The 12,467-nt window shown below is 38.5% G+C and overlaps 1 protein-coding gene across 1 annotated transcript in view; it reads left to right on the top strand.

Annotated features, from left to right (window-relative positions):
* Positions 1-5,887: 5,887 nt before the first annotated feature.
* The window catches only part of acox3 (acyl-CoA oxidase 3, pristanoyl), a 28,096-nt gene continuing 21,516 nt past the window's right edge, over positions 5,888-12,467 (top strand). Inside the window, exons 1-5 of the mRNA XM_084711726.1 lie at positions 5,888-6,028; positions 9,258-9,355; positions 9,452-9,578; positions 9,759-9,833; positions 12,214-12,303. Coding sequence (XP_084567852.1) covers positions 5,909-6,028; positions 9,258-9,355; positions 9,452-9,578; positions 9,759-9,833; positions 12,214-12,303 — 510 coding nt within the window. The 5' untranslated portion in view covers positions 5,888-5,908. The remainder of the gene's footprint in view (positions 6,029-9,257; positions 9,356-9,451; positions 9,579-9,758; positions 9,834-12,213; positions 12,304-12,467) is intronic.

Here is a 12,467-nt window from a genome sequence, read left to right as displayed (position 1 = left end):
TTCTTCCTCTCATTTTCATTTAGAAACATCACGGAAGATTTATTTTTGTTGATTTGAAACCAGAGATGCTACCAAATTGATTAATGAACTCTAAGAGGGATGGTATCGATTTCACAAGACATGATTTAAAAAACAAAACAAAACAATGGTATCATCTGCGTACATTGTGGTATAATGATCCCTTGTCTTGATACTATAAATTGAAGGGTGCGATCTAGTTACTAAAATCCATCCATCCATTGTCCATAACCACTTGTCTTGGCCGGTTGCAGAGGGGGTGGAGCCTATCCCAGCTGATGCTGGGCAAGAGGCAGGGTTCACCATGGACAACTCACCAATTCATGGCAGGGCTGACACATACAGACAAACAACCACTCACATTCACGCCTACAGGCAATTTAGAGTTATCAGTTAACGTATGCTGCATGTCTTTAGACTGTGGGAGGAAGCTGGAGTACCCGGAGAGAACCCATGCGGACACAAGGAGAACATGCAAACTCTGCACAGAAAGGCCCTGCCTCAGCCAGCAGGGGGATTTGAACACAGGACCTTCTTGCTGTGAGGCAGCAGTACTAACCACTGCACCACCGCTATCACAAAACATAAAGGTGAAATTGGTGAGCCTTGTCTTGTATCAAGTCCACACTGATCAAAAAGTACTCTAAAGTTCCAGTTCTTCTGACAAATAATGACCCTATTAGCATTCCATACAGAGAAGTGTTTTAGCTGCCGGACCTTCAGAATAGAAGCATGTGTTTAAATGTTTTTTAAGTACGACATGGTAATTAGGTATTTCATCCTCATAACTACTAAATACAACACATATTATTAATTGATATAATAGAAATGCGATGGGATACATTTTTTTTTTTACTTCGGAGTCTTTTCAGCGAGTTAAGTTTTTCATTTACTTGACGCACGTGAACAAGGTGCTCTTATTCTGAAGGGTACAAACAGGAAGTGTTATTGTTGTTGGCGCAAAGGTACCTCAGTTACCTCTGACACAGAATAATATATATCTATGCTTCCTACACAGCTGTACACAAGTCAGCTGGACAACCGAGGAGGTAGAGACACTGATATAAAGAGGGAGAGCTGCAATAGAGCTGTGAGGTAAGATACGACACTCAGGGACACAGAGACAGTCTTCATCTGTCCTCCAATCATTGAACTACTTTTAACTCTGCTTCTGTCGTAGTGAGAAGAATAGACGCTGCTGTTATCAAATGACGGTTGTGTCCTTTAAACAACAGTCACACAGCACGGTTAACAGCAGTCAGTTCACCTGACCTCCGGTTAGCGGACACGAATACACCGCTGCGGCACGTTACTCAGTAATATAGCATTACTGTCATAATACTACTTTACTCAACAATAGTGTAAGGGATTTAATTGTATTACAGTTACTTACCAAGTTAGTAAGTGCTGTGTTAAGTTTTGACGTACAGGTGCTGCAGGTAACGTTAGCTGCAGCCAGAAAGCTATAATGAAGATGGAGGATGAGAGAGAAAGGTAGACTTTTCACAGGTGGAAGTAATGTCAGTTCTTTAAGTTTGTTTGGTTCCTCAAAAGATAATATGCAGCAGTGATATAGAAATATAACGAGTAACTAATTACGTTTGAGACCTAATAATAAATAAAGTAGTATTGTCTCTTTTTAAAGGAGCAATAAGTAAAAAAATGACTTACTTAACTTCATTAACTTGCCCAACACTGGTGGCTAATCTCAGTGAACCTACAAACACACACACACACACACACACACACACACACACACACACACACACACAGGTTCAGAGACAGCTTCAGCCTTGAACTTTACTCTGACTTGACAGCAGATCAACTACAACTGTTACTTTAATGAAAACAGGTGTGTATATGTTCAATTTTAGATCGATACGTCTGCTGGGGAATTTTTGTAATGAATAATTAAATTACAGCTACCTATTTATTACTACAAGTGCCAGATTTTCAGAACTACTAGAACGGCCGTGTCATTTTGACCTTTGACTTCCAGACTCAATTATCTCTCATGATAGATACCAGACTAAGAGATAAATGCATTTATCCTGTCAGTTTATCATTTTTAAAACGAAATAACTTGGGGTAGATTGCAAAAATCTGGAAAGGACAAAAAACAAGAATTAGATCTACAATAGTTCAGTTTTGAGCTATTATTTATCATTATGCTGCACTCATTGTCAAAATGGTTAGAAGAGGAGTTAAAGATATCTTAGGTCCAATCATAAAAACATATTATTCCCCCACATACTTTTAAACATATACTCTTTTCAGGTTTATCACATAAATATTATAGCAGTCAATTGGGACCATTTATAACTTACACGTGGCAATAAATTGAAAAATTGTCTCAGTGTGGAACAAGATGGCAAATAGATACATCAGTTACTCCAAACTCTAGTCCACAAGATATGCCTTTGTTATGTTAAGTTGGAAAATCTGGATATATGTAATAACCCAGTATATGTTAATTTCAGTATGTCATGTAATACTATTTCTTAAATGAAAGAAGTAGAAGGGAATTTAACCCTCAGGGTTCATTAAAAAATGTTACACTGAGCACCTTCAGGATGAAAAACTGCCATAAAACCTTTACACAATAATGTTATTTTCCATTTTGTCTGAATCAGTTGTTTAACCAACATCTGTCATAACCATTAATAGAAAATATTCATTCATTTTGAGAATTTTAACCCTTCAAATGCCGCTGTTGATTTTATGTAAAACAAACAAAAAAAAAAAACACTAAAAAACATTAATTATTTTCCATTCACTAAGTGCTAGGGGGATTTTTGTTTTTAAGATTATCACAGTCTGGGATATGTCATTGATAAGCAACAACACTGATTTTGATGCATCATTTTTTGTGCAGTATCAGATGAAATAATCTTAATTTATAGTCCAGCAGCACCTGCAGAAACTGAGTGCTGGTGTCAAAAACAAAGCCAGTGTTTGTTTTGGGTTCCCTGTGGCTGCATCTTTGAATCTCCGTGTTTGTTAGTTGAAGGAGTGCATGTTTGGGTGTGTGTTGGTCTCTGTGTACGTGTTTGTGGGGTGAATATGATGAGGAGAAAAAGAAAGAGGGGATTTTAACTTCTTTTTCAAAGTCAAACTCAAGTTTTGTCTCTGTACTATTGCATTCAAATGCCTGTGCGTGAATGTGCACGCATACTGTTACATTTGAATGCATTTGCATGTGAATTTGCATGCATACTATTGTGTTTCAATGTGTGTTCATGTGCATTCATGTGTGTGTAAATGGGTGGATGAGTGAGGGTAATTTGTCTGTGAGAGACAGTTAGTGGGGGTTGTAACTACTGCCTACACAATATAATTTCTATCCCTCGAAAACTGCCGTTGCTGTTGACAAAAATGTGTTTTGATCGGTCACTGTGACCTTAACCTTAGACACACACATACAAACATAGAAGCGATAACATGATCCCTGTCTGTCTTACACCTAGTGGGCATAATAATGCTTTCATTGGCTCCATTATACAGCAACAGTGTCCTGACAAGAAACCAGGAAAAAAGCACATAATTTGCCTTTATACCAAACATGAGAAAATGGTAGAAATCTGGTGGCGAATAGGAAACACTACAATTTTGATGCACAAACTTCAGAGTGAATCATGTAATACATGTTTTAATGCTCTGATAGCCATGGGATCAAAAGTCCTGGTTTTAATACGTTTCAATGGTACATTTTTTTTAATACGAAATGCAGCGTTGGGTTAACAAGTGCGCAAAGTAAAAACTTACGATCAAAGAAGTGAAGATGGAGGTTAGAATTTTATTGTATCATTTTGTTCCATTTTTGTTTTTCTTCTCTTGTTTCCCGTTCTTTTATAAGTGATTTTAAATATAAAATAATTGCATTTACTTTGGATTTTGTGTAATTTATATAAAAGCCTTTTAAATGAAAATACAGACACTTTAAGGAAAAGTCGGGAAAAAATAAGTAAATGTGTTGGGGACATGATTGGTGGAACTCACAGGAAGCTACAATGATTGGTCAAATTTGAGGAAATGTGGTGAATAGAAAAATTTTCAGAGTTGTGTAGAGATTGTTTGAATATGTGTGAATTGTTGTGATGACAACATCGTAACTTCGTGGAGAAAGTGAATGAAGGTAATATCTGACAGGAGTGCACAGGTGAAAATAGCCTATAACTAGTGAAGAACGTGCTGCAGGTCATCTGCTGCTAATTAAAAACATTCTGTGAAACAGTCGGTTTTTTCAAGTCTGTCAGTAGCATTGTCTTAATTATCACAATTTATTATAGGCAGGGTCAGTTTCCTGTAGAGAAAGACGTATGATTTATTTGGTGTCCTCTGTACCTGATCCAGGAGCTGCTGTAGAGTCTGCAGCTGCTGTGTGGGACAGTTACAGTCAAAAGTGGAAGATGCAGTCAGATAAAACAAGAGGAAGCATACAAGAGAATTGTGATTCTAAAACTTATTTTTGTTTGGCTGGAGTGCAGCAGCTATCATGTACAGATTACACACAAAACTGTTCAACAGAGAAGGCAGTCTGAGATTTTCACTTCTAAGTCATCATCTTTGGTTGTGTGAGCATCGCTCCATCAATCACTACCAGTGCGTTATTATTGCTACTGAGAAAGACAAATATATTTTTAAAAAATTATTATGAACAGATGTGTAAATTAATGTAAATCCAGGGGTAAATTACATTATTTGGGCTACCTGTATAGCTTTAGCTGCTGCAGGCTACACCTGCATCACAGGTGTTTAGAACTTTTAAGAAGTGTCTTATTATAAAAACTTTATGCTTGTTGCTTTTTTAAAATTTTGTTAGCCTTTTTGTGTCTTTTTTTCTGTGCCTGATGGGAACATTCTTTTAGACATTTTCAGCCACCAGCTCATGAAGTATGTGTTACACCCGGAGGTTAAACACCACATGAGCATTACAGTTGCCTCTGTAAATGTAAGAGTACATAAATATACCTGCTGGTTATTATATTACCTAATTGTCTCTGCATTTAATTATTGGCTTTAGAAATACCTTCATAATTAATAGCATCTTCTGATAGCAAAAGACAAGATAAGATTTACCTCATTAGTTCCACAATTTAGTGTTACAGCAGCAAAGTTGATAGCAAAAAGACAAAGAAGCATCAATAAAAAATATAAAAATAAAATCTAAAAATATAAGCAAGAGGAAATGCCTTAAGGAAAGTTTTCAAAACTGAAATGATGGATACAACCACTTGACTAGCATGCCACTATCTAGCATTTACTGTCATTTAGTGGCTTTGATGCCTTCAGTGAGTGGATAACCAAAAACAGGATGCATTCTGGGACATGTAGTTAACACACTGCGCTTCTGTAATGCAGCACAGAACTGTATTGTGGAAATTATATTCTTTGTAAGCTCTCAAGTAGAGCTGAACAATGTTGAAAAAATATCTCATTGCTATTATTTTGACTGATTTGATTGTTTTTACATCATTATTTTTTTTCTTATTGATAAACACATTAAACAAAGGTTTTTTTTTGCAAGAATCTATACCAAATTAAGTTTTTTTATAAACGTTTTTTGACACACATTTTGACTTTAACAAATATTGCACCTCCTGTGATTTGATAATTACAGAAAGCTACATTGTGGTTTCGGTAAAATTTCGATTAATTGTGCAGCCTTGAGTTTGACACTTACGTGAAGTACTTCATTGTGATATGATGTGATAATCCTTGCTTGCCCCCCCCCCATCATAGAGGGCTGTCAGAAGCTAACTTAAAGTGGCAGTACATTGTAGATAGGGCTATTTTTCTGTGGAACTTTTGCCTTGTATACTTTAAGTACATTGTACTAATAATCTCTGTGTACTTTTACTTCAGTCCCATTTAGTGTGAAGAGAAGAAGATGAAGCTTACAATAGCTGACCTTCCCAGTGGCCCGCTGGATGTCTACAGGAAAAAAGCCTCGTTCAACTGGAAGGACATGCTTCACTTCATTGAGGGAGATGACGTGCTGGCATTCAAGGTAGCTCTCTGCAGTTAGGACTGACTGTGTCACTTTTCATGTGGATGTCCAGCCAGTGATGATGGTAGATGTAGTCAGTTGAAGCAATAAATTCCTCGATGCTGCTGTATTGGACAGAGAAAACTGCGTTTAACAACCAACAACTGGCTTTACACTGCCTCATTTGAAATGAAAGTCTGTGAACTGTTGTCTCTGCACTGGATGCCAGATGTCACACAGACAGGACAGTTTCAAGGGCACCAGACAGTTGAAGCGCTGCCTGCCCTGCCACAGAACCCAGTGCCCAGTTCCATAAACGCACTTAAGCTAAGTTTTCCCTAAAGTTTTCATCTAAAATTGAGTTGCACAAAATCACTCAAAGGATTTCCTTAGTAACCATTGTCCACTGAAAACTTTAAGGGACCCATGCAGTTCTTTAAAAGTGAAGTAATTAGCAGAACATCAGACAATGGTTGAGTTTCTGAAGAGGAGGAGGAGACACCAGGACAGAGACACCACCTGGACACTACGAGTGATGCTAGCAACCTCTTAGTGAGTGTAGATTTGACATTAGCACTATCAACTTTATATCTAGCTAGCTATAAAGTTGACATAACATAACTCTGTCTTATATGTTAACATTAGAACTGCAATGATTATTACATTTATCAGCAACGTTTCCTCAAGTAAATGGATTATTAAAAAGTATTTTCCTCGAGGCTTTGTTTAAATACAGACAACTATACAGCACACTGTGTTTTGGGTATTTTAATCTGCTCATCTCGCTTTTCTCTCACACTCACACACCTCAGGTCTGACTGAAGCTCACTGCGCCCTGCCCTGCTTCCCTCTGTTTCTCTCCCTGTCTGTGTCTGATCTGTTGACTTTCTTCATCAGCAGGAGGTTTTATAAAATTGCACAAAAATGCAACTCGTAGTTATTCTTTTTTTCCATCAATATATTTTCCTGTGACTCAGTTTTCACAGCAGCAGAGAAGCTGCATGTGGAGGAGACTTGTTGTTAATGACAGAGTCTCTCTGACATGATTTTCTATTTTTTGAGCAGCGCACCTTTTTCGGTCGTGTCTAGAATGTAACTCTTTATTTGCACAACTCTCGCGAGATTTGTGTTCGTTATTTCTACTAAAATAATCAAACTCACGCGATCTTTCGCGGGTCTAGGGTTCCCTTCTAGACATGACCCTCTCTGTCTCTCTGTCAAACTACAGACAGCAGACTGTCTGTAAACAGCACGATGTTTCACTCTGCAGTGTTTTACACAAAGACTTTATTTGTGTGGACACCCAGGTTTGGTTTGTCACCAATTTTGTCATTTTTATTTTTTTAATCAGTCTGAGAGGACGACGGTATGAGTGATTGATTAGTGATCAGTCTGCCCTCCTCTCCTCCCTCACCTGTTCACTCTGCTGTGAGAAGGTCTGAAAGTTTCTCACAGAGAAACACAGACTCTCCTGTTTTACGTATAGACAATTGTTTAATTTTATAAGAGCATCTGGTTGGTGTTGATGTCATTAACCATCACGTTAGTTTCTGTTGTAATAAACTCTGTCATTAACAACAGTCTCCTCCACACGCAGCTTCTCTGCTGCTGTGAAAACTGAATCGCGGGTGGATTAATATGTAGGGAAAAACCCAGAATGCAAGTTAGGTTTAGTCTTTTTGTCTTTATAAAACATCCTGCTGATGAAGAAAGTCAACAGATCAGATACAGACAGGGTCAGAGAATCACACTGACCTCCTCTGTGTGTCTGTACTGTATGTGTGTGTATGGAGGAGTTGCACTGTGATAATAAATTATAACAAAATTTAAATTTCAGCACTCATCAGTACTCTGGTCTTTAATAACCCTCACATGTGAAACAGTGTGCTGTACAGTTGTTTGGATTTAAACAGATTTTAGTAATTGAATTACTCGAATTACTCTAGGAATGGTTTCAACCCTAAAATGAATGTCTTCTCTGTAATTTTCACACTTTGCCAAGTCATCCTGTGGGCCAGACTGGACCTTCTGGCGGGCTGGTTTTGGCCCGTGGGCCTTACATTTGACACCCCTGATCTAGACAGTTTTGGTGTGAGTGGCAGAGTTTTGTAGATATCAGAGATGTCTGCCTTCTCTCCAGTATAATGGGACTAAATGACACGAGGCTCGTGGTACTTGGAGCACCAGAAAATACATTTTAAAACCAGTGTCTCTTTCCAAAAATCATGACCAGGTTACTCAAGATAATCCACACACCTTGTTGTGAGCAGTTTAATGTACTTTCTCTCTAGCTGAAAAGAAAGTAGTTCTGGTAGATTTTAAAGGAAAGTAGTTCCTACATGAAACTGCTCACAGCACAGTCTGTGGATTATCTTGAGTAACCGGGTTGTGATTTTTGGAAAGAGATACTGGTTTTGAATTTTTCAAATATATTTTTTGGTGCTTTGCAAGCCGAGTGCCATTTATAGTGCGCTCACATGGTCTTGTAATAATCAGAAAAACGATTTCCTGACTGGGAAAATTGAAAGAATGCCCCCTAAAGTCAGAGACAACTTTATTAGTTACCGAGTTACAGAGTTGTTGTCTGTTTCTGCCATATATGCAGAAATACAGTGGATGAGAGTAAATGTTTGGTTGATAACTGTTTATCAGTTCCCAATCTGCACATCCATTTTTGGTGCCGTGATTTGTAGTTGTAATATTATTAATATTATTATTGTTACCTCTTAGCATTGACAATGATAACAAGTCAGTTAGCCTACAAATGGATTCAGAATAACACACCCTACCATACTCTATGCTTAGAAGCATCCATGTTGTTTCCACTTTACAAACTAAACGCATGTGAACACATTGAAGTCAAAATGACGACTTACCATCCCAGAAACTGGGACTGTTCAGGGAGCACATCAATGCACTATTAGTCCAATTATATTGGAGAGAGGGCAGACATTTCTACAGCCAATATCTCCAAAAATCTGCAACTTACACAAAAAAATTATCCAGATGGATAAATAGCATTTCAAGCTAGGGGAAAAATACATATTTCTGATTTTGGGGTGAACTGTCCCTTTGAACTGTCCCTTTTTAGTTATTATTGTTACATTTAAATGGCCTTCTTTGTAATGTTCTTACAAGCCTCTTATTTATATAAAGAAATCAGGAAATACAAGTAATGTTTTAACGGTCTGTATCCTCTTCATGTTCCTCTGTACATCCTGCACATGTTCTCTTCTCTTCTGTGCTGCAGCAACACGTGTTCAGGACTTTGGAGAATGATCCTGTGTTCGCCCGGCGGCCCGGTGAAGACATCACGATGGAGAAGATGAGAGAGCTGACCTTCCTCAGGTTGGGAATTCAGCCGTGCAGCACAGTTCACTTCTTTCAGCAGCAGTAAGGTCCTGTGTAGATGGAGAAAATAAAGCTTCACATTAAACTCCACAGGGTCAAGCAACTATTCCGCTACAACTTTCTGGCAAACGAAGGGGACCCGTGGAAGACTGTGATCCTCACTGACTGTCTGGGCATGTACGACTGGTCCGTGGGGACCAAGTACTTCCTCTCTAAAGGGGTGAGCGCACACTCATACAGTGGCCTGAATGTCACGTGTGCTATGATGAGATGTACTTTATTTTGCAGTGGAGTTGAAAATCATTTTCCAGAAATTGCAATTGTGCTTCCTAGCAGTGATGTTGACATTTTCCCCTTTTCAGTCAAAGGCTCATCGGAGTAAAACCCTCTTGTGTTTCAGATGTTTGGAATGACTGTTGCTAACTCAGGATCAGAGAGACACCAGAAATTTGTTGACCACATTGACAACATGACGGTAAGAGTTCAAAACAGATTTATAGTGCCAGGAATTACACTTTATAGTTGTATCAATACTTTATTCATGGAGCGGGGAGGGAGTGTTCATAGTGAGCTTCATGCTTGAATATTTTCTTATTTTTCTCATACATTTGTTCTTATACAAAGCAGTAAGAGGAAAATGTGAAAATCGTATGTGGGATTCATAAAACGTGTGCTGAGAGCCAAGTCTGTTCTTACCCAACTAAGTGTGTTGATGAATTGATTTAAATTGGATGCGGGTGCCCCAGTAAATCCATATGAGGGCAGCAGACTGAAGTGCTGCATGCAAACCACAAAGCAACAAGCCGCTGACATGTAACAAGTGATGTTAAACTCAGAAGACAGGGAAGGACAGACAAAAAAAGAAGACAAACTTTTTAATGGATATGGAGGAGCGAATTGGAGCATGACTGGAGAGGTTTCTCTAGCAGTTTAAGGTGGTCTGCTGAGCAGCGGTATGTGAACTAGATGTACTTTGGTGTTAATTAGAGAGGTTTGGGAAGCACACGGCGTGCCCGTGGTGTCCACAGCTGTGCCTGTAATGTTTGAGAGTAATCCAGATTTAATACTAGTTAAACTGTGAACTGGTATCACCAAACTCTTTCTGGAAGGTTGTGAAAGCGTCAGTGGTGTACACTTGCAGTAGAGATGAATTTGATCATTCTGTCTCTGAGGCTCCCGATCAGTTTGGAAAAATCTGATAATCTTTAAGCATAAACATTTTATTCTTAAATTAATAAATAGTTGTATAACATTTTTCTTCTGTGTTTTCATGAAGTAAATGACTTTTTATTCATTATTAATATTTCACAGGACAAAACACGGTTTGGTTTTTGTGCATATTGACTTATGACTCTTTATTTTTTTTTCTCATGGAAAGACAAATGGGAAGTAAAAAATGATCGATGAATGCCACAAAAGTTCTTAAATTGTTTTTGCACACAATTTAAGCTCAAATCTGTTCTAGAAGTATTCATGCATGAGGCCCAGTGAGTCTTCTTTGGATTCTGATGTTTTCACACCTGTAGTTTGTTTCATGCCAATATTACTAGTTATGGCCAATGTCGTGCCCTCCTCTTGTTTATCGCTTTTGCCGTGTAGTTCTCTTGATGTTGATTAGAGTGTCTGGCCTACCGATTGGTGCTGTCCTACACCTGTCCACCAATTGCTGGAATGCAGCTGGGAGACACTGCATAAGCTACACTACATAAGCTCTGAGAGAGCGTCAGTCTGGGCGGCTGACTTTATGACATGCGGCTCACCAGTAGTGCCTCTTGATGTTATTTTTGTATATGCCAGTTGGAGTAATACATTCTGTGTAGCACCAGGCACTCTGTTGTAGTTAAAAGGACTGGGACAGGCATTAGATTCAAAATCTGATTAAAGTGTCACACACCATGTAGGAAGAAGTCTGTATCAGACACACTTGATAATAGGGGTGCTGTCTCCTTTTGTATTTATGATTTTATCCAGGTAAGGTAGTCATTCACATTCATTACATTACATTCATTTTTATTTGTTACCTTTAGCTAGTGATTAGCTTCTCCTTTTATGAGTCCTCTTTTTATTATATTTCTTTTGTTGTGTTGAACAGCACCTGTCACCTTTCTCCTTTGTAGGTTTGCCTCCGTCTTTTTAAAAAAATTCAATTTTAATTTCCCAGCCTCGTGTTAAATAAATAACTTTACCACTTACAACTGGCTTATGTTACATTCCCTTTTCCATCACGAGCTAGGGGTCGTAACAAGGACATAATAAAGGTCAGTGTTAATTTTCTTTAGGCTACAGTGACTGTGAATGATCTGTTTCATTTGGCTGCAAATAGGCTGCAGTAAATGTATGTTTAATCATGTTTGCATCGTTTTTCTGCCTTAAGGATTGTTGAACGAAAATGAAAATAAATGCAGACCTCAAACAGCTGGTAAGAAATGACTTTGTACCAGATTGTCTCCTCCTCACCACGATAACAGCAGCCATCTGTATGCACCACTGGGCCATTTAGCAGCTTCTTTTCAAATGTATTTAATACAGATGCAGTCACGGTCACTGTAATTTATTTTCAGGCTTGGTAAATCAGGCCCTTAGTGTTGTTACTGTAGGATGAAGCTGTGAAGCTGCAGCAACTTTTCTGATTTCTTCACTCCTCTCTGACAGTAAACTGAATATCTTTGAGTTGTGGACAAAACAAGACATTTCAGGCCGTCATCTTGGACTGATCGACATTTTTCACCATTTTCTGACATTTTATGGAACTTATCGATTAATCAAGAAAATGATGGACAGATAAATCGCCAATGAAAATCATCTTCAATCAGCGGGACCTCACCATGAACTCAGCTGCATGTATGCGTTTCTAGGGGTTTGGCTGCTTCGCACTGACTGAGCTGAGCCACGGCAGCAACACCAGAGCCATGAGGACCACAGCAACATATGACCCCGCCACCCAGGTCAGCACACACTCACACTCACACACACACACACACACACACACACACACACACACACACACACACACACACACACACACCAACATCACATAGACTAAATCTGTTCATATGAATGTTGAATGGCCATACATTTGGCTCATGGCAGCATTAAACTATCTATGGAT

The sequence above is a fragment of the Lutjanus erythropterus genome, chromosome 23, assembly GCF_056507025.1.
Source record: "Lutjanus erythropterus isolate fLutEry1 chromosome 23, fLutEry1.hap2, whole genome shotgun sequence".
Classification (NCBI taxonomy): domain Eukaryota; kingdom Metazoa; phylum Chordata; class Actinopteri; order Lutjaniformes; family Lutjanidae; genus Lutjanus; species Lutjanus erythropterus.
The sequence above is the reverse complement of the archived record's forward strand: the minus strand, read 5'-3'. Positions and strand labels throughout refer to the sequence as shown.